Here is a 23,240-nt window from a genome sequence, read left to right as displayed (position 1 = left end):
TATTATTAAATTACGATCTCTCTGCGAACAGTTGGCAAATTTTTACTTATAGATCACGATATATGATATACAATGTTGTACTTTAGCACCTCGTTTGCGCCCTGAGACTGAAACCTCTGCGAATTCGAAAGATTCTTTTTGAGATTTCATGAACATTGCAGTTGAACTTTGAAAAAAACGATTGTAGAAAAAACTAAAACAAACAAACAATTATGTTGAGGTAGAGAATATTTTATCCGGTGTCAACTTTGCTAATTCTTCAATCGTAACGTCAAATACTCAATGTGAGATCTGAATGGATTCTATTTCGAATTCTGACGAAAAGCGGGAGAAACCGATACAAAAAAAAAAAAAGTAACAAATTTTAACATTGTTGCAGTGAAAACTAAGTTGAAACAAAATAGGAATCATTTATTGACTACAATTAGTAATAATAACAGTAACAACAATAATAATAGTATAAAATATACACGAGGACGACGATGATAATGGATAAATAATATTATGAGTACTATTATTGATTATGTTTTTAGGATAATTTTATTTTCGGCATAACATAAACGTAAACTAACTAATCCGAACAAATACAAAAATGAAAACAGAAAAAAAAACTAAGCGGTACGTGGAAATATGATGTATATTGTTGTGTAAATTACACGACGATGTGTGATTTACATATGAAAATGAATTATTATGTAGAAGGCTTCTTACTGACTGAATAAAATGTTTTCAATGTCTGAATTATTTTTGCCTCCTTATAACATCCATTTACCGTCTCTAAAGTCAGAGAATCTTACTTTTTCTTTACTTTGAGATATTCGAGAATATGAATATTTCATAATTATATAATATTCTTCAAATATCATGTATTTAAAACTGCATTGTACTTCACTTTTGAAATTTTACATCGACTTGTGACCCTTGAATATGTATTTACAACTTGAGCGGAAATTCAAATTTCCCGCATCGTGTATCTGGTCAAAAAGTAACGAGAATTCACCGAAGGCAGCTGATTTAGGGCTAAGTGAACCAATCAGAGAGGAAATATACAAGAATTTAGGGAATTTCTCGTCAGACTCGAATTCTGATTGGCCCCCGAATTTCTGTCGAGAGACGAAGGCGGAACGAAAGTCAGCGCTTAGTCGACTAGTAGGTTAGTTGACTCTCTGCCCGTTCTCTGCTCTAGGCTGGGAGATCGTGTCGTGAGAGCCCGGGTGAGAAGTCCGGCTAAGCGAGGTGCGGCGAGGCAGAGGACAGGGTAGAGAGAAAATACCATGACGAATCGTTGGTCGTCCTCTTTGGTTTGATCCCTAAATAAAAACCGAAAAAATAAAAATCAACATACTAGAATTCGCGTCAGATCCGTGCGCGCACGTTTTTCGATCGCCGTGTGGCCACACAAAATTAAGCAACGGTTCATTGTCAGTCTGGGTGGAAAAGAAGAGGACAGTGCGCACCGCAAATCAGCAACATACCTATCTACCTGAAGTAAGTAATAAGTATGCCTGCATGTATGTGTTAATAATCAAATGCGCGTGCGTGCGTGTATTTTTGAAAATTGTCACACACGTTCGTCTATATCCGTAATAGCGGTGATCTTTATGCTGTAAGCGTTTACATATGTCATTTTTTAAGGTTTTTATACAGTGATCGCCTGCTGACTCGCCTGCTCGCTTGAGCTAGATCGGAATCAGCATTAGGATCGGATATCGAAAACTGTGCGAACAAAAATCGTCGCCATTTGAATATACAATGATTGATCAACCGCATTGATAGAATGCAATTAAGAATGCTAAAAACGGTCACGTATCGGGCACGAAAAACGTTTATTAATAAATAATTGCAAGTAGTAATAAGACTAATTTCTTTATTTTCTACTCTAGTGTACGGTAGATACAGCTAGGCGACTTTATAGGCACATGTTCAAGTATACATTGCGGTATATACAATACATATCGCTGGTATGACACGTGAGGTTATTTTCGTTCTCCATATCATTCATTTTTACTATAAACCTTTGGTAGCCGAAAGCGACGATGTGCGTTTATTCTCGCATATTCATCATTAGACTTTCCTCTGTTTTCTCGTGCTTTTACGAAATTTATTCGACGTCGTGAGATCCGTTTTACCTTGTCCCATAATTCAAGAAATCCGCCGGTGGTGACTTTTAAAGACGTTGCGTTGTAATCCTTACGCGATGCCGCCAGGCGATAATCTCTCGCATATTCGCCGTTTTCGATTACTTGACGGTCCCTGCGTCTTGAGGTCTGTAGAGCACTTGCCAAATTAACGGACTCAACTGCCGTTCAGCTTCCCTCGCGTCATTATCGAAGGTACTGTCGGTACTGAGTTGTGCCTTTAATTTTCCTCGATTCCCTGTTTGGCGCGCAATTCGTTGCTCCTCTACGCGCGGCAACGACCCTGATTAGATAACATTCGCACTAACCTAACCTAATTTAACGTTCGCCATAAGATACCACAACATAACCATGTATTCTACGTATGTAATGTAACATACCTGCATCTTATCTACGCTAAATCCATATTATTTATGTACTCTACCGACAATCTTATTGAAGCAAACTTCTAGGTATAACTGATTCTATAGCCTTCTAATCCTTTTTGTGATTCCAACTTTAACTGCGACAAAAAAAAAAAACTTTGTCATAACATAACACAACGTCAATTACACTTACCTGGGATGTGTTACGTGCATAAATTATCATACGCATACTTATCTGGATAGAATCAAATACATAACACAGTTTTTGCTTCAGCGCTGAGCATTGGCTGCTGAACTGAAGGCCGAGCCGAGTGTGCATGTACAGTTTGACTTACGTCTGTTTTACATCAAACACATAGACGCGTATCCGCGTACGTGTGTGTACAAAATCGTTGATGCAGAATATTTCCAGGTCACAGACAAGTGTCTGGAAATTTTCGGAAAAATCCTAATTTCCCGTTCATCAACTCGTTTAATGGGAATAATTTCGATGCGAATATATTTATTATAAATTTTTCTTACATTTCAACGGTTCGCCCGATGTATTTTATGGTCTTATTGGAGAGTGAAGTTAGCCGCTTTCAAACCTATAAGAGGAAATAGAATGTGCAAGTAGCAAACTTCACTCTTGAACCATACGATGGAGTTTTACGGACTCAATTCTCGAGTCTTGGAACTCGACGATAGTGAAATCACATTTTAGCTATTCTTGCCGTAGTTTTATTGGGCGTGAAATAGCGTTTGACAACTTTGGAATGCTGGAAATGATAATACTGACGAAGTAAAATTCCAAGCGTCTCAGCGGCGGCCGTATGCAGCCCCCCCGACCCCCCTCGCCGCCGCAATTTTTAATCATAATATTTTTATTATTTAATGCTTATTTATTTCGTTTTTTAAATTCATTTAAGGGGCTTACGGGAACAAGGGACTTAACTCTTTACTTCACGGAAAAAGGGCTTAACACCTCCATTTTATACATAATTTTGAACAAAAACACTGAAATATATTTTCTTTTGACGCAGAAACAAAGAAATGGCATGAATTCTACGAATTTTATATTACGATTTCGTAGAATACAACCCATTTCTTTATTTCTGTGTCTATGGAAAATGAGTTAGAGTGTTTTTGTTCAGATTTGTATATAGAATACGGTTGTTAAGCCGTTTGTCGCTCTTGAGATACGTGGAATTAGATATTTCGAGATATATACGTCACATCGAAATCGACCAGGGTACCTCCTTAACGATTTTACGAGTTTGTCTCATTCATATAAAATTGAAACGCAAAAATCACGTGTTTTTTTGATGAGATTTATGTCATTTTTAGGGTTCCCTGCCTCAAAAGGAAAAAACGGAACCCTTATAGGATCATTTCATTGTCCGTATATCTGTCTGTCTGTCTATTCGTCTGTCAAGACCTTTTTTCTCAGGACCAGGTAAAGGTATCAGGTTGCAATTAATCTCAAATACCAAGGTCTACGGTCCCTTGAAGGTGTAAAAAATTGAAGCTTCTAAATTTACCCGCTCAAAAGATACGGCCATTTATGTCATATATTTTGCTACTTGCAACTCATAAATAAAAACGCATAGGGTCCTTCCGGTTGACCCAGAATCATGAAATTTGGAGAGAAGTAAGGTCTCACAACACAAGTAAAGGAAGAAGTAGGAAAATAGTTAATTTGCACTTATATCATACAAAAAAAAAAATAATTAATTTCGTATGGAACCCTCAGGGTGCAAGCTGTATTCGCTCTTGTCCGCTTTTTTCCAGTATCGTGCATATTTTAATCATGTATTTTATCGGATTGAAGAGTAGATGACATGTTTATTTGTATTGTAATATGGACATCGTAAAATTTAGTGTGTTTTTTTTTTTGTTTACATATCAATTTGTGTAATTGGGAAGTAAAAGAAAAAATCTATCAAATATAAAAGTGCTGAGGCCTTTATTCACGAATAAATACCAGTTCATTTTCCAGAATACAATGGCGACCACACAGCAACTGAACAGAAGTAGAACACTAAGAAAACTTGAGAAGCCCAGACCTCTAAAGCTTACGCAGCATCGCCACACGACTGTCGACGGGCGGATCACGACTGGTAACATTTTTATTACATATTATAATAAAACTTGGAATAATGTCAATATCAACTCTTTTCTAACCCTCGAGATCATCCTCAAACTGTATTATTTTTTAAAAAACAGTTCGCAGATTTTCTGATAATTGTTGCAAACTAAAACAACCAGTAGTGTACTCGCGATATGAATTTTATTGCTTGGGGTCTTAAATATCCCAGTGCTAAGGGTTAATACTTTTATTTAACAGTAGTTATGTTGTTGTATTTGACTTTTTTTTTTAATTTCATTTTTGCTTGACTTTCCTTCCAGTTGAGGAGATAGTTTCCTTGATCGACAATGTTGCGATACATCTATCGAATGGCTACTTCGACAGAACTCTGCAGATGAACGTCATCACAATGTGCAATCACCTCAAGCTTCATGCCCACCAATTGGAAGCTATTTACAAGGGTGCGTATCTAACAATTATCTCTGGAAATGGTACATGCATTTTCATGATTATACCTTGCAAAATATCTGTTTTAGTACATTGTTTTTTTCTATCGATATATAATTTTTTCTCACGTATTTCGATGTTTTTGGAATCGTATCAGTGTTTTGCTAGATATAATTTGCGATAATTATTAAAAACCTTAGAAAATCTATATGAATTCAACTGATTCTTTCGAAAATCCGCTCAAATGATCTGCTCTAATCGTTTTATCAAATGATCATGAACAATATATACGATATTATCAAAAATAGGATGTTATCTTCAATGCTTTACTATCTTTTCCCTCCTTTCTGATTATTGTCAGACGATTTAAGGCAATAAAAAATCGACTGAGATCGTTTAAATTAGGTAGAAGAAAGTTGACTGATAATGTGCAATTGAACATTGATAAAGAGTGTGTGATTCTTTTCGTATAAAGGAGAAGGAACAATATAATTTAGAATACAAGTTCTAAGACGAAATAATAATTATATAATATACTGACGGCTGTACAGTTACTTTGTGAAATTATTACTTTCTATTGTAACAAGCCTTCTCCCTCCTTACTGCTAGTTAAAGTGGGTCATTTTTTATGAGGATCTCTCTGTTGTGCCGCTGCCGATTATAAGAGGTGCTAAGACAATGCAAAATCCTTTCCCATTTATCTTTAGCCATGGAATTATGGTATAAGAATGATCAAAAAATCCCGACACATTGTTATTGTATTTTAAATACTTTTCAATTACAAAATTTGTATTAGTAGAAATAAGCAAAGATGTAGGGCGCAGATTGACACAAAAAATTAGGGAAAATGAGTTACGCAGATATTTATTTAATTTTTCAAGTTTCATTGAGAAATAGGTAGTAAAAATAAATGAAAATTTTCCGATTCACTAAATAATATTTGGCAGAATCAAAGAAAGTTTCGAAGTAGTTGGAAAATGCCAGGGGAATTGTTTGAGACACATAAAACTCGTGAAATTGAAAATTGATTCACAAATAGTGGGAATAAACTTCGGAAAAATGTGTTTCTTTTTAACTTCTTTAATACCTCCGTCTATTCCAGACCAACTTGACAGAGCTTTCGTTGCTATCAGAAACGGTAGTCAAGATGAAAGGCTTGACGTCACGACTAGAGTTCACTTATTGGAGCTGATTGAACTCAGAGCGAAACAATGGCGTCATACAGACGCGATGGATTCCTATTATTGCCATAAACTTTCCCACCTCGACATTGTAAGTCTTTTTTTATTCATCTTTATCATTACGACCATTTTTACATATTGTACCGACTTTTGAATGGCAGTCAAGGATCGTTGATTCGATCTAAACAAAGTTGGGGAAAAAAAAATAAACAATGAACTGTTAGGTGGGTAAAGAAAAATCAGGCTGGAGAAGAAACAGGCTATAAACAGTCTCCGTCACAAAGTGTTGGCCATGTGCAAAATTTATGACCACTTCCAGAAAAAAAGCCAGACCCTTACCCTGGTCAAATGTTGTTGATCCTTTCCAGATTTCCCTTCTTTTTCAAGGGTCATACAAGGGCTGAGGAACACCACTTAACTCATTTCTGAGAATTCCTCTCTCATAATCTGCAGGTTTTTGTTCTTTACTGAGGTTTGTTTTCCAAAATAGAAACTTTTCATTAATTTCATTACTAAATAGTCATTTATTGAGTATTTATCAAATTATTCTATTTGTAAGTTACGAAATTCTTTTTAAAAATAGAAAAATGGAAAATGCTTGAGTTATAAACAAAAATTTAGGTATCTATAGTTAGTTCTAAGTTGTTTGAAAATAGTTAAAAATCTATTAGATTTGTTCAATTTCATTCTTTGATGAATCATTTTATCCAGGTGACTGTCTATGAATCGGCTGAAGTCCTTTTTCATCATGTTGCAGTTAGCATTGTTAAATATTTAATTTTATATTGTTCCACCGATATTTGTTATGATCAAAAAATGGTAATATTGAGTACTGAAAAAACAGAAAATCTGTATCAGTGAAAGCACAGAAAATATTCTTCTGAATAAAATGATCCATTGCAAAGTCTAATTGAACGAATCTACTAGATTTTCATCATTTTGAAGCAATTTAAAATAAATCATGGACATTTAACATTATGTTCATAATTAGACTCTTCTGTTTTTGTGCTTTTGTATAAATCTTCGTAGCTTAAAGACACAAAAATTTCAAAAATATTCAATGTGTAACTATGTATAAAAGGAATGAAAAGTACCACTTTGGGCAAACCACCAGGGTGGGCAAAAACCTGGGATTTTATTTTTTTCTTCCACCCTGGTCAAATGGGTTCAATTCATTGCATGTTTGTGATTGTCAAACGTTGATAGTTGCATTTTTGTTTAGTGTTATTCGACTTCAAATTAGTAAGAAACGTTCGGTCTAGTTTGCACTCTCTCATCTGACCTCTGTGGTTGGCATTCTCTCGCTCAACTGCAAACTAATATTTAGGTTACTATAACATATTGTTTTGAGGTCAATCGTTCGCTTTAACGTTTTGTCAATACTTAATAAACACATCTAATCCAAAAATATACTCTTTTCACCTTTCTTAAATAAAAAAAAAAAAAAAAGGAAACAATATTAAAATAGAAAAAAATGTTTTTTGCTAAATTGGACTTATTTCAGGTGGGTTTTCTCAGGTAAAATGGCATGGGGTTTAATTAGGTCGGGGAAAATTGGGCCCAGTCTGCAAACAACCACCTTAAATAAATTATTTCGTCCCAAAAATGTCCTACGAATTTGCAAAATAACACAGTTTTATGGGTTCGTTGATTAATTTCTCACATATTGTTTATCTTCAGCAAGGAGACGTGCCGCTGACCCCAGACACGCCAACAAACTTGCTGATTTCTAACTTGATGCCAACGGCATCGCCGACCGCTCCCCCAATCCTCGGACCTGGCGAAGTGATAAAGAACAGTGGTAAATTTTCAAAACCGACTCGTATATCAGGAAAAAATTACTGCAAGGATGAAGTTGTGATACGCAACAGCGACTCTGGGAAAGGTGAGTCAACGTCAATTTGTCTTTCAATATCTGATGTATATAATCTGAATATATATTTATTTCACAGAAAATAATTATTTCAAGATATTATAAAATTTCTTTTACTTCTTTCTTTTAAATTCACTTTTTGTTTTCTTTATTTTCGTATTCTTATTATTACTGTTTTTTGTTAAGAGTGAAAAGAGACTTTTTGAACACTTTAATATCTAAGCAAAATTGTCATATTTTATCAAAAAACGAAACGCAGCTGCGCTTATAAATATTTTGTTAATTTCAAACAAACGTATGAATGAGAAAAAAAGAAAACCGCATTGCCTAAAATAAAAAATTTGAATCACACAAAAACTCTGCTATACTATAGTGATGGGAATAAAGGGGAGACGAGTTCACATGATTGAGGAGCTCAGCGAGACAATCATCTCCTTCCAGCGAGGTAAAACATATCAACAAACAAACAAACCAGAATTCAAACAAAAAAAAAAATTTACAAATAATTTTGAAAACATGCAAAGTGCAAGTATAAATAGCTTCATGCTGAATTTTTCTGACTCAGTTGGGCCGTTGCGATACTTTTGGATGAAGAGCATTTCAACATCCATCCGATATTCATATTTGTTTTTTCTTTTTTTTGAAAGCATAATAACAAAGTAGACAATAGAGAACTTTTGAAAAAAAAACATGTGACTGTTTTGGTTAATTTTTCATGCTCATTGTCTTTTGCGCACTTTTTCTTTGATCGACAAGTGCCGATGTTGATTTACTTGAATTGTAAGCATCTAGTGAACTAAGGCTAAAAACATTAAAATGAAGAATTGCACTTTTTATCAGCTAATTTATTGGTAGGTAAAAAAAAGAGAAAAAAGATGTTATAATCAAAGGTAGAGAGAGGGGAAAATTTTCCAGTAACAACCAAGCAACGACCCAACTTCAGTCAAGAGATTTACAAATAGCGACTGATTGACTGATATTTGCATCGCTATCACTTAATGTCATAACAAAAATGATCAGATTCTCTCATTTCGTTTATCTAATTTATCGAAGATTGGACGACGATTTTTTTTTCATCCTTTATGTTACTTGAATGTTCATTATTAATATCGGCATAATGTACCAATGACATTATCGCACGATTTGATAATCGTCATTCAATCTGCTTCGATGAATTGCGATATGAAATATTGCCCGCATGATTGCTTGCAGCCGTTTATCTAACCTTGAACTGTTACATTATGCTGTTAGGGGAGTGGTAGAGTAGAAAATGAGTCGGCGGTCAGAGAAAGAATAATTCAGGATTAAAACAAGTTGATATCGGTTAGGAAAAACTTAGAAGTTGGGGAGAATTCAGAGAATATGAAACATGTTCAGGGAAAAGCTAGAATTTGCAAAATGACCCAGGAAAAGTTAGGGAATCTGAAAAATGATCAGTGAAAGGTAAAGGAATTTGAAAAATGGTCGGGAAAAAAGTAGGGAATTTTTTTGCGGTATGAAACGAGACACAACGTTGAGCTTTTCCTGTTGAAGGTGAAAAATTCTCAGAATAATTGTTGTTTTGGATTGCTCACTTTTATGGGGGTTAAAAAGATAGATCGTGAACATATTTTTGAATTCCGATTGATTCCGAACTTTATGTATAAGTATATTGGACAATCAAATTGATGATGTTAGTTCCAATTATAGTCAGGATACAATTAACATTTGATCGGAAAATGTCAGGGGAATTTTTCGTGGCCACCATGACAAAGGAAATAGGACAAAACGAATTTTTTGTTTTTTTGTCCTAATTAATTCCTGTTAGAATTGACCAAAAATTAGAAAAATGACTTTCTGAAAGACAATTATTTAATATTTCATCAAACGAAATTATTAGTGAGTCGCTAGAGTTTTCCATGTGTCGATTTATTTATTATCATTTAATAATCAATGAAGCGGATCGACGTATTTGTGAAAGTTTTAATTCTTTAAGAAACTAGAATAACAAGTTAAGATTTTACGAGTTAGTTGAATCAACGATTTTAACATGGTAAAAAAAAAAACACCGACGAAAAAGAGAATAAAGTTGAAGATCTGAAAATGCTGCTTACACATAAGTTTCCGAAATATTTTTCACATGAAATAATTCACCAAAATCGTTTTCATGCTCGAAGATTAGATTATTTGTTAAACTTAAAACTTGCATCGAACGTCAATGGATGGAACCAACAAAACATGGCTGCTCCTCCGACACGCTAAAATCGAATCATCCTTTTGCATCATGCTGTTGCTATTTTGTTGTAAAAATAACTCTGCTCTTTAATATTTTCATCTAGCGATTATTGAATTGTTTAATGTTTTTCTATTTATTATAGTAATTATTTTTCGTAACTTTTGTTCGTTTATCTGTTTTTCAGTGAATTGCGTTTACAGTTATTCGATTTTCGTTTTCAATTAATCGAATTCAGAGTGTGTGCAGTTAATGATTTTTTTTATCACCTACTTTTAAAATCTGTCGCTTTCGATTTATTTTCTAAATCCTTCATGTTATCAATTTTTTGACACATAACTGATATCATCGATAACGATTGTCGAATGCTGTGCTCATATATTTAATATCTCCAAGATGATAATAATAATAACAATAATAATACGATATTTTGTTAACTTGCCGTATGTTCGCATAAACAATAAAAAGCAAGTGAATCGATAAAGGTAAATTCCACGTGAGAGTTGAAAGATTTTATTTAATACAGCTGAAAAGTTTATTCATCAAATTTTTAACTGTTGGAAATGAAACGATGGAATTTTGCAGATCTTTGGTGGAAATTCTTGCGTGGAATTATCTTGAATGAAAAATAAATATACATGCACCTTCATATGCTAATAAATAAACCCAAACGACTAATTAATTGTGATTGATTAACTTAATTAACGGATTTTGAACGCATTTGACAAAAGCTACGAGTTCCGACTGACGGCGTTGAAATGATTTCAGTGAATCCTGGAGCCAAAGAACGACTTGTCCAAATAACGGGAACCTCCGAGGACAAGATAAAGTGAGCGTTTTTCATATATTTTGTAAAACTTTAACAATTTAGGGACAGTTAAGCCTTCAAACTCGGTTTTTGGAGGTCTGAAATTCATAGTTCAGGTTATATTCGATGTATCGGTAATCAATTCAAGCCGTAATCGAATTTGCCCGAAATGATTTCTGTTGCACAGCAGGAATGTTGTTTCATTTCGGTTCATTTTCATTGGTACAAATAACACTGCCGAATATTTTTTGAATTTTTTTTTTTTTTTTTCATCCAAACTCCTGGTTCAACTGGTGTGCTTTGATTCGTCTTTAAAATAGTGCTGAAATTGCATAAAACAGATTCAGTAACAGGAATTCGATGATTTTCAACCACAAATGAGAGGAATCGATGAGAATTTTGAAACTGTTTCAGCTACGCTAAGGACCTTATAAAAGATACAATACAGCGAAACGCATCCCCGGTGAGGCTGGAGCAGGGCGGAAGCGACAAGAGTGGAATAGGAGGCTCCAGCTCTTCGCTGAACAGCAGCGCATCAGACGAGAGCAACAGGCTTCAGCAACAGCAGCAGCAAGCCTCCCGTTTCCGCTCCACCCTACTCCACAGTTTTTCCACCAACGACGCCAGCATTGGCGAGTACAAATATACAGTCACAGTTGACAACCATTCCCTCAAGATCACTGGATCCAATCTGGATCTCGTTAAGGTATTTGACGTTTTGAAGTATTTACGGTAGATAAGATTGGTGTTTAAAAATTGGAAGTCGAGTTTATCGGATTAAGATTTTATCCAGAGAATCTGTCCTTGATGTCGAAAAGACTTTGAAAACCGTTAATTCAAATAAAGAAAGTTTGTTTTTAAGTGAATTTGGAAAGTTCACGTTAGTTTCCATTGTCGAAATCATCTTTTTGGTTAAAATATTATCGAAAAGCAGGGTTTCAAAGACTAAACTGAATTGGATTTACTTGGATTTTATTAAAAAAAATTTCGCCCAATGAAGCCGAAACATTATAAATCGCAAATTAACAGTGTACGGTTTTTTATAGATATACAAAATTAATGTTAATGTCTCGTGTTTTTTATGTTAACATTCTTTCCTCTAGTTCAATTTTAATTCATCTTGAATGTTTTTGTTTGAATTTCGAGTATACTGAATTTCGCGTATTGAATAAAATGATTTTTCAAGTTTTAAACAGGTTAAAACAACTGTCTCGAAGTTCTTTTCACGGTTTCCGTTTATTATTTCGATGTCTTCACTTAGTTTTTCCAAAAAGAAAGAAAAAAACTGGAATGATTTTTCATTAGCTAAATGAAGTGTTTGATCTCAATGCGAGTTAGAATTCTTTAACATTTCTGTTGAATCCGCTCTGTAAATTAGCGGCATTCTTTTTCACGTTCAACATTCTTAATTTTTATTTTACATTCTTTAATCCTAAATCTCTGCGTGGGCATTTTAGTCACGTTTTAAGGTTCATAAAATACTTAACTGCTGGAAGTTCCCATTCCTTATTGACGACATTCTTCGACTGATTTGCAAAAAAGGATAATCCTTACGCCTGTCTGCCACATCTGGCAGCCAGTCTTGCAATCTCGACAATTTCTCTACTTTCTACCAGTAAATACCTTTGCCTACCTACCAATCCTCTAATCCTTACCTTTCGTTCCTTGTTTTTTATGACGTGTATCATAAAACGCCCGCACGTGCATCTCACATTGGGAATGTACGTTTCTGCTTCTCGCTCACTTGCTCACTCCCTCTCATTCCTTCGTACCTACACACTACAATCCTTTTTTCAGTGCAAAACTTTCCTATGAGTGACCATCTCTCCCACTCCCAAGCAAAATTCATCCCTTTTCACAAGCGACACTCCTACCCCTTCCAGTGGTTTTTTGGCCATCGGAACTCAGTTAATTTTTAAGAACTACTTCTAAGATCAGATTCGTTTCGACCAACGCGAAGAGAAGACCAGCTTATTCTAACTTCCACAGTTTCTTCTCACTACCTTTATCCCGCGTGAATCTCGTACAATATTAGATCAACAGTGTATTCAATTTACTTCAAGCCTTTTAATAAATATATTTGTTGATTTAAAACCTTCTAACATTGAATCATCTTTGAGTCAAACCCAATTGTCTCAAGGAAGCCAGTGCATTGAAAATCTTTCCTGATTGGTTTGACGAGGATTTACAACCCTCGTTGGTAAAAAATCTCTTACCGCCATCGCCGCCGAGCGCAAACAATTTCTATATTCTACACCTTTCTTCGCTCCAAAAAACGTGAGGAATCTTCCAATTTCGGATTGCTTTCACTTCTTTTCTTCCTCCTTTTTTTTTCAGACAGCTAAACTGGTACTTGAGGAATATTTTTCTGGTGATTCTGAACACTTTACCAGTGGAGTTGAGTACTTCAGTTTCGAGGAGGAACCGGCTTACGCTCCTGTTACTCCCACGACTCCGCACACCCCGATTACTCCAGGCGGATTGAACGCCGTCGGTCGTAAACTAAGCCTAGACAGCGCAGCTACTTCAGAAAGCGAGGAAACATACAAACCTCGTCCCAATTCCCAGCTCAGTCCCGCTGCTGCAGCCGGTGCGTCGAAAATTATAATTTAAATCTACATTTTGCGATACTTTCTTTCGTTTTCAGATGATCACCTTTTTTTTTTATCGAACGTCATTCAAAATCCAATTCCATTTTACTTTAGTCACGGTGTTTATTCCGTTTAGACAGTTTTTGCCACTTTGTTTTGTTTTTTGTTTTTTCTTTTTTTTTTTTTTTTGCTCGAATTGTTTTCTTTGTTTTACACACTGTATCAATTAGAAGTGAAATTTGAGGATTTTTCTTGAAAAGAGGAGTATCCTTGATACCTAATGGTGAATATATTTGCATATATTTCCTCTCTGATAGAAAATAAAGAATATTGCGTATTTAATGAGAATTGACTGTCTTGCAAAACAATTTTAAAATCCTCTATTTTGATTTTTGTGCATTTTTAAAATTGAGAAGCTAAAACTGTTTGTCAATTCTCATCATAATATGATTGATAACTCTTCTCGAACAAATTTATTTCCCTCAGCTTCTGTAGATTACAAAGAAAAGCATCGAAAGCATGTGTATTGTTTGTTTTACACATTCCTGTTTGAATTTTTCTATTTCCATTCCCATTTTGGTTTTCCTTCATTTTCGTTTATATTGGCTTCTATTTCTTTGACCCTTTATCCATTTATTGTTGATCATTAAACTCTTGACATATGCCAAAAACTCTTAAAATTCACATGATTTTCGGTAATTCATACCTGTAAAACCAATTATTTAATTGGATTGGGGTTTGTTTTATTCAAAAGCATGTAAGTTGAGCTACATTTACCTTTTTTTTTCATTTGAATCAATTAACAGAAAGCATTGTTATTGATAATAACGTCAGACAGTTCTTGCGGTGTTTGCGACATTTCAGAAGGAACTCAACCGATTTACTTCAAATTTGGAGACTATGTTTTTTAATAGTTTATTTTATATCTTCTTTGCTACGATCCAAGGTGTTTTTTGGGCTTTTTTTACCAAAATGGCAATCGGCAATACAAGTTGAAATTTGATTTTTGTCCTAAATTTACGCCTTTTTTTTTATTTAATTAACGAATGATTACGAAAAAAAAGTGGGATGACGGCAAAAAGGGTAAACTATCCAAGCATGCTGTCTCCAAATTTGAAGTAAATAGTCGACTTGTTTTTGAGATGTCGTGAACACTGTAAAACTTGTCGCTGAGCAAAATGGTCGAGGTTATTGCAAATAAGAATGCTTCCCATTAGTTACTTGTGACAAAAAAAAAAAAAAAAAAAAAACTAAACCGAGCTGGAATAGCATGCTTTTGAATAAAACGAACTCCAATCAAATTGGACAACCGGTTATAGAGATATAAATTCTCGAAACTCGCACATTTCAAATTCGCTTCTTTTAAACTCGAAATCTCCTGCGCAATATGGAGAAACTAAAACACAAAAATAATTTGGAAGATAGAAAACACGCCAGTGCAGCGATTGTTCTGAAACAAGTAGAGGGTTTTATGTTACGTTGTTTCAGAGAGCAGAGAGCTCACGTACGAGTTTCTGCTGCAGTGCTCCGCAGGCCCGTACGCAAAACGAGCCCCGGCCGATTGGGCTAGAATCCAAAAGGACTGTCCGAGCATTGTTAGAAAGGTACAGCAACAACAACAACATCAACAGCAACAACAAGAACAACGTGACAACAACTACGACAATCACTATTCGTTGTCAAACTGCTCAATAATCGCACCGTATTCTGACGCTAACAATTGCTATAACAATCAAAACGTAGCTTATGACTTCGACAATAATCAACAGAACAACTGCAGATGGTTTGAAAATCGCAATTCTCACTCTGCCACGATTGCCGTTCGTCAGTACTGAATTAAAATACGCGGGGCTCTGGTTCGGTAGTGCAGAAGGAATAACAAATCACTAACATAGCTCGATATTAACCATTAACAATTATCCTAACAATGTGAACATGTTTTTCTAATTTTAAGAATTTTCTTCCCACAGCACTTTGCTCGGAGATTGAAGGTAACGTGTTTTTTCTTTGGCAATGAAATTAGGCCTTTGTCTTCGATTACTTAGCCATGTATCGAGTTCGCGACAGTTTCTTTCATTCTCTGTAATTCGGTATGTCAATAAGTTAAATCAAGATTCAAAATAAAGTTCAAAGTTTTAGTTTCATTTTGAGATTTGGAAGAAAACTGGCGTATTCCGTTTTTGACTTACGAGATGTTCCAAATACGTTTCTATGAACTCGTGTTTAGATCTTTTTTTAACTACTACTTGGAAATCGATTAGTTAAGGATTTTAAACGAAGTCATAAATAAACAGTAAAGTCTTGAGTATCGTTTTGAGCTTCGTTCAAAATTTTTTGCACATTTGGATTCCAGTTTATGGTCTATCAGAAAGATGAAATACTTGTTCCAAAAATTTTGCGCTTATAAACCCCTAATTTCATTTCCGATGATTATTTCTTTTTTTCTTTTCAATTGTTAACATGTTCAATTGTTACTGGCTGAAATCGTCTCAAGCTCGTTTGAAAAATGCAATACTTGTACATCATTTCTAACGCGACAATCAATCAGAGGGGAGAAAAAAGACGAAAAAGTATCCTATGAGAAGATTATAAAAATGATCTGTGCTTATTTAGAGGATTTATTATTAACGAAAACCGTTAAAAATTGAGAGAAGGAAAATCGTCAAAAAGAAAAAAAATCTAAGCCATACAAGAGTATTACATATAATACGGTGTATTGTGTATTGGAATCGCATTAATTGCATTTCATATAATTCCTCGGGTTCGTTATTATTATCATAAAAAAGAGAAAAAAAAAAACAAACTATTACACGATATTATCGAACAGAGTATATTGTTATTATTATTATTATTATTAATGTATAAAATGCGTAAAAGCTTAACTTTCTTCGCCGCATTTAACAGTATAAAATTACAATGCCAAGATCAAGTTAACCAAAGATCGTTACCATTTTCGTATTCATACATCACACTGGTGAAAAGAAGGTTTAAAAGTCTTCGTAAATATCGTGATTCAAGAAATAAAATTAATAATGGAATACTTATTTAACCGATAAACAGATTCGAGTTATTTATTGTAATTTCGATAGATTTTATCTTGAAATGCGGTATAAACGCGAGAAACAGGAAAGGAAACAAAAATCGAGCTTGACGAAAACTGTCAGAAATTTAATTTCCCTTCTTTTTTTTTCAATTCAATATTCCATGGCAGTTATAGGGATTTGAATATATACCTAATGGTCGATCTGATAGTATTACCGTAATTAAAATATATTTTACACCGTGCTTTCTTTCATTCTTTTCTTGTGATTACGGAAAATTGATATTTAACGTTACTCGTTTAACAGATTCCAGCGATTCTGTGATTAAGGGGGTGCCCTCGTCGATTTCGTCATTGGAGTATATATCTCCAAATATCGCATGTCCACGTATTTCAAACGCGAAAAAAGGACCCATTATTAACAGCCCCATTCTATGCGCAATTCTGAACAAAAACACTTCAATACATTTTGATTTTACACAGTAACAAAGAAATGGCGTGAATTCTAAGAATTTACTGCGATTTCTTAGAAATTCCATTTCTTTATTATCTCCGACAAACGAAAATGTGTTGGATCGTTTTTTTTTTTTTTTTTTTTATTCAGAATCGTGCATAGAATGGGGCAGTCAAGCTGTTTTTCGCGTTTGAGACACGTGGACTTTGATATTTGGAGATATATAAATCAACGTCGAAATCGACCAGGGCATCTCCTTGATAATTATTCTTAGCAGTGTTCATAATTATGAACAGGTAAAAAACCAAAAAGATATAAACAAATTCAGTATTTTCTTTCGAGTAAAATATTATTAACAATAATAATAGCAGCGTTGTTATTATTTTTTTCATTATTATTAGTATATAAAATTTATTTTCGTAGAGATTGAAGTTTATCATTATTATTATTATTAAAAATGTTATTAAAGTTTATGATGTTGACACATGCAATTATTCCATGCTTATATATTGTGTCGCATAGGCGCATGTATATTATTCTATAATGAAAAGAATTTGACAAAGAAAAGGGCGAAAGCTATGCAAAGCGGAACGAATTAAGAAAAAGAATTTGGTTCCAGTTGCCATTGTTACTCATTATTATTATTATTATTTGTTACCATTAGTATTGAAAAGCATTGTCGTTATTTACTTCAGTCAGTTCCAGTTCCTATGAATATTTTTATCTCGTGTTTTATTTGAATTTTCTGTGTAACTTTGTTATTATATAAAAAAAAAAACATATATATATATATATACATATATACATGTGTATATGTTTAAATTTCCAAATTTGTTGTGTATTGAATTAGCAATATATATACAAATAACTTTGCTGCTATATACTTAACGCTAATTAGTAATTAACTCTCGTACGAAAGAATGCTATGATTAAATAGGTAGTTATTCTTAAAACCAATACCAAAACCAAAGAAGATGTGAGAGAGAAGGAAAAATTATCAATACCAAAATACAAACGGGGAAAACAAAAGAAAATCGTACACAACATTATCGTTAAATTAATAACGTTTACCAAGCGATTATTATTATAACATTAAAAATAATAGTCGTTTGTTACTATTGTGGAATAGAAAAACAAACAAAAAAAATTTACTAATAAATAAAATTCTTGTCTTCTAACAGCTTTCGATATTCATCGCCAAATGCAATGCTACCATAATCATAATACTTCACATTTATTAACGATGATGTCATTATTCAGCGTACTAATTGTGAGTGATGCATCTTACGGTAAAAAGTGGGAAAATATGCGAGAATTAAATTTTTAATCGAAAGATTTTCTATAAAACGATTTCATTACACGTACATAATGAAATCATACAAAATTTATCAAAGATTTTCAGACAGTCGACGAAATTTTGTATTTATTGAAATAATTTTTATAGATACAGTCATTAAGTTCTGAAGATATTCACAAATTCCTTTAGATCTTGTGTAATTTCAACGAGTTACAGAGAAACTCATCAAACTTCGTCGAATAATGTTTAATATATACATATATACATGTATATGCAACTGGAAAATTTGCATAAATTTCCGTGAATATTGATTCGAAATTAACAATTTCGCAACGCATACATTCCCGTTTACATATCCACATACATATACCTGTACGGATAAATTTATAACATACCTATATGTACATACATATTCACTTGTGAATATTAATACATTAAATAATCTGCACAGCATTTTGTGACCAGGCGAACTATCACTATATACTCAAATTTTTTATGGCATGCTGCTTCTTCCTCCATGTAACCAATCCTCAGTGAAGGTAAGCCGCCCCATTCATACTTTTCATCATTAATCGACGCTTTTGAGGATAAGATGTAACAATACGCTTTCATACATGTTCCACAAGCATTTTACCATCACCTCAGTAACGCCTGCTGTGCAAGAGAAAGTAAATGAAACTGAATCACAACTAATTCAGAATTTTTATTCGAAATTCTTAGATACTTGTTTATTTTTCATTCATTTTCAGCAATCTAATTATATTCTTCAAATGTTGGTAATAAATTCTGATGGAAGTATCGATTAATTTTTATTAATGAATCGTTGAAATAGTAGGCTAATTTGGAGAATTTATATCTTGATTGCCAATTGTTCAACCGGGTTGTGGTTTGTTTTGTTCAAAAATATGTAGATCGAACTTGGTCTGTATTTTTTTTTAATTTTTTTTTTTTTCATTAGAATCAAATTATCGGATACATTGTTATTGAGAATAATGTCAACTATCTTGTTCAAGTGACATGTTTTGCTATGTCCTCGATATCAAAAAGAGTTGAACCGATTCACTTCAAATACGGAGCCAGTATTCTTGAATAGTTTATCCTCTTTGCCACGATTCTACTTATATTTAATCGTCATATTACCTTGGTAATTGAATAAAGAAGGCAACAGTTTCACACCGAAAATCAAATTTGAACTTCAAAATAAAAAGTCTCTGATCATAGCAAAGAGGATAGACAATGTGCGACTTATTGTCAATGACAATGCTTCCTGTAGATTGATTTAAATGAAAGAAAAAAAAATATAAAACAAGCTTGATTGACATGCTTTTGAACAGAAGAAATTCCCACTTTAATTGATCAATTGATCGAGTTATAAATTCCCTGAATTCACCCACTTTTTCAACCATTCAGTACCAAAAAATTTATCGACATTTCCATCAGAATTTACATATTAAAAAAAATCACACTTTTTAAATGAAATTCTAGGCTTTTAGATATAATGTAATTTGAAAACATATTTCTGTTCATTACATTCATGTACAATAATTGGTTTTCTGTTTCGATTTGTTTTCGTAGGCTCCGATCAGCTTTTTTGAACCGGAGGCATACAAGGTGCGAGTCGCAGCTGCAGGTCTTGTTACCGTCGTACCTGCCGGTGACACAGAAAATGAAGCAGAGTGAATTTAAAGGTGAAAAATTAATATATATATATATATATATATATATATATATATATATAAATTTAATAACTTCTCTAATCCCTAATTAGAATAAATTTATCGTTATTATTACATTGTGTAACATAATAACGCTTTTGCCTCAGGACTGTACAACTTTCTTTTTTATAATCGAAAGGAAACTTTTTGCTTTAGAAAACGATGATAAAATAGATTAGAGAATATCTGAAAAAACAAGCTCGATTCAATCAAGTTATGGCTCATCAAATAATCGAAATTCCACAAATTAAGGAATTATTTAGGTTTTTTGTACGTGAATTTCGCGATCGATTTCGTTACTCTGTTTTGAAAATTGGTTTTTAATGCTAGAAGGTAGAAGCATCAGAGAATTTCTAAAAGTATTCATGGAGTCAATCCCGTTCACTTTCTTTTTCTAATTACTTTCGTCTTTTCAGTTTATTCGCACCCTTTTATTCTCCAACTATAGCAGAAATCTGATTATCAAATCGATGTAACATTCATCGCGACCAGCGCCTTTTACACATGTTACAAGCCTAATTATCAAGTGTTGAGAGTACTTAGTTTTTCATTGTATTCAATGTCGCGCTTTTAGACATTTGTCTTCTTTGTTTCGTCCGCCTATTTGTAAAGACGAGTGTGAAAAATTAGCGGTAGGCGTGAAAATCCTACACACTATATCAGAGAAGAAAAAACAAAAATAAACACGAGTATTCTAAAGATAGCTAAACTGTATTCATCATATGTATTGGTTACATATATATTTTTTTTGTTCTTTGAGCGACTCTTGATTGAAATTAGTTGATTGAAGAGCAAGGGTGTCACTATTTTAAACTTGTACTATATATTTTTTCTCGCTTCCCGAATTTTGCTATCAATTATTAATGTCGTGAGAAAATTTTTCTATTCACTTTACTTTATTTCACTTATTTAATTTATTTATTTATTTATTTATTCATTTATTTATTTATTTATCAACCAAACACACGGTTGTTCTATCCTATTTGTCAAATTAATTTTTTCTTGTCGTTTTTTTTTTTTCTTTTACTCTTGGCGTTGAGAAAATTATTTATTGCAAAAGAGAAAAAGATAGCGTAGGAAAAAAAAATGGTTAATAGTTATTTATATTATGTACTATGCGTACAGTTTTGTTAGGAATCTCTCTTTGTCACATTCGTCCAAAAAAAGAATAATAACAAAAAGAATTATATTTTTGTCTGTAAAATAGTGGCATCCTAGTAGATTATTTATGAAAATGTTATCGCTAACTTAGAAAAAACGCAGCTCTAATACTTAATTAAAATAATACAGTCCTGAAGGCGTAAAACTGAGGAGCCAAGTTACGAAAAAAAATTTTACTTCATCGAACAGCATTAAATTTTTTAGCTACTTTGTTTCAACTATTTGAAAAACAAACGAAATAGAAACAAAAAGGACGCTCTTCTCTATTTCCTGTTATTGTTACGCAATTTTCAGACAATGATCAAATTCTCAAGAATATTAAAAATTTTACACGGTGCTCTTCAGATGTTGTTTTACGCGTATTTTTTATTCTTGGCGACGAAAGAGAATCCTGATAAGTCCTTTAAGGATTGAACCGACGATGATCAGTGATTAAGTATAGTCTAGTCTAAATACTAATAATGAGAATGTCGATGAAAGCAAAAGAGAGAGGGAGAGAGAGATAGAAGTAAAAAGCAACGTTGAAAAAAATAAACGAAAAAAAATTAATATGCATGTTGCATTACGTTTCAATTGTTGAAATATCGTTCGAGTATAAACGTAGATGACGGACAAGTAAATCGACTCTAACAACAAAACTACAAAAAATAACAAAAAAAAAAAACTACAAACGAATCTAATACCAAAAAAAAAAAAAGATTTATAAAGTGATTTTATATTTTTTACTTTCTAAGCGAACTTGTGAGATAGAGACTGACAGAGATATTGAGAGATTGGAAGTGAAAGAGTAAAAGAAATGAGTTTACATAACACGAGCATGTTTTACGCCTTTTTTCATCCGTGTTTTCCGTAAGTCAATTACCTGTTTTTATGACGATAGCGTGAATCTGCGAATGCGCATGCGCGGAGTACAGAAAAGACCACTTTAACTCCTTACTGCTCGCATGCGCTGCGGTAAACAAATCTGATATTACGCGATCCTAACCTCAATTTCGTGCTTCGGGAAAAAACGCATAACATACTCTTGTTATATAAAGAATAGTGTGCAACAAGGAGGCATCGGTTTTTTGCCTCTCGTATTAGCAATAGTCGCCTTCGGCTCGTGTGTTTGCGTGCCCACCTACGACTCATATTGCAAGCTTATGCTCGGCCCGAAAAGACCGAGTTTGCCCCCTTGTTACACAATATACTGTTTCAGTACCGGGGCGCTCCCAGAAATAAAACTCGAGGCGAATTTTTGTTCTAATGTTTGTCTTTATCAATAATCACTGAAATTAATGCTATAACTGTGCTTCAAAGAAAAAAATTAAAGAAAAAAAAAAAATGTTTTATTAGTAGGTAAAAAATTTTGTTTGCTTATGGTGTAAGGACTTTTCCCTTCGCTTTGTTTAATTTTTTTTTTTTTTCGAAGGGGCGAGAATTGAAGTAACGATATTTCTATTTACGATATGTAGTTTAATTTTGCACACTACGCATTCGCTTTATAATTTGGTTCCTGTTATTATCTTTTCACTAATTTTATTTGTTTAATTTATTCACTCATTATTCTTTTTCTTGGCAATATCTAGTGAATCACCTATAACATTAAATAATTTCTTCCAAGATTTCTAATTATAAATTATATTATGTGATCTGTGTTTTTAACCGGCAGGTTGTTATAAATAAATAAATGATAATTTAGAGAAAAGTTGGTTAGGTATATAAATAAACAAATCAATATATTCAAGTATTTAGATTTGTTTTCCCTTTTTATTTTCTTCGCTCATCGGGGGATGCGAATGTATAGATTATTAATATTTATATATGACATACAAAAACTCAAACTCGAAATACAAAACGACTACGAAAACGATAAGCCTGCAATCTCTCTACGATCTGTTAAATTGTTTT

The 23,240-nt window shown here is 33.3% G+C and overlaps 1 protein-coding gene and 1 long non-coding RNA gene across 7 annotated transcripts; one reads left to right on the top strand and one right to left on the bottom strand.

Annotated features, from left to right (window-relative positions):
• Positions 1-1,150: 1,150 nt before the first annotated feature.
• LOC124182384 (eukaryotic translation initiation factor 4E-binding protein Mextli) lies at positions 1,151-22,661 on the top strand. 6 transcript variants are annotated; one of them, XM_046569573.1, is made up of 11 exons: positions 1,152-1,488; positions 4,482-4,602; positions 4,892-5,032; positions 6,121-6,290; positions 7,880-8,084; positions 8,446-8,517; positions 11,053-11,113; positions 11,507-11,798; positions 13,430-13,682; positions 15,172-15,287; positions 20,050-22,661. In XM_046569573.1, the coding sequence occupies exons 2-11, from the start codon at positions 4,488-4,490 to the stop codon at positions 20,152-20,154; spliced, it is 1,530 nt and encodes a 509-aa protein (XP_046425529.1). In that variant the 5' UTR covers positions 1,152-1,488; positions 4,482-4,487; the 3' UTR covers positions 20,155-22,661. The 6 variants fall into 6 exon arrangements, with proteins under 6 accessions (XP_046425525.1, XP_046425527.1, XP_046425528.1 ...); XM_046569569.1 differs by lacking the exon at positions 20,050-22,661 and having other exon boundaries at positions 1,151-1,488; positions 15,172-18,953; XM_046569571.1 differs by lacking the exon at positions 20,050-22,661 and having other exon boundaries at positions 1,151-1,488; positions 4,470-4,602; positions 15,172-18,953.
• On the bottom strand, positions 2,129-3,127 carry LOC124182389. Its single transcript, XR_006870759.1, has 2 exons — positions 3,026-3,127; positions 2,129-2,930 (listed from the first exon to the last, which is right to left on the bottom strand). It is a non-coding gene; the product is annotated as an uncharacterized LOC124182389 (long non-coding RNA).
• Positions 22,662-23,240: the final 579 nt, after the last annotated feature.

Source organism: Neodiprion fabricii, chromosome 5, assembly GCF_021155785.1.
Source record: "Neodiprion fabricii isolate iyNeoFabr1 chromosome 5, iyNeoFabr1.1, whole genome shotgun sequence".
Classification (NCBI taxonomy): Eukaryota; Metazoa; Arthropoda; class Insecta; order Hymenoptera; family Diprionidae; genus Neodiprion; species Neodiprion fabricii.
This window is presented reverse-complemented; position numbering and strand designations above follow the sequence as displayed.

Bases quoted from the DNA above. Each gene is read 5' to 3' on its own strand.
- LOC124182384 (XM_046569569.1), top strand. From the start codon at position 4,488: ATGGCGACCACACAGCAACTGAACAGAAGTAGAACACTAAGAAAACTT. The intron at 11,114-11,506 runs GTGAGCGTTTTT...AAACTGTTTCAG, and splicing joins ACCTCCGAGGACAAGATAAA to CTACGCTAAGGACCTTATAA. The intron at 13,683-15,171 runs GTGCGTCGAAAA...ACGTTGTTTCAG, and splicing joins CAGTCCCGCTGCTGCAGCCG to AGAGCAGAGAGCTCACGTAC.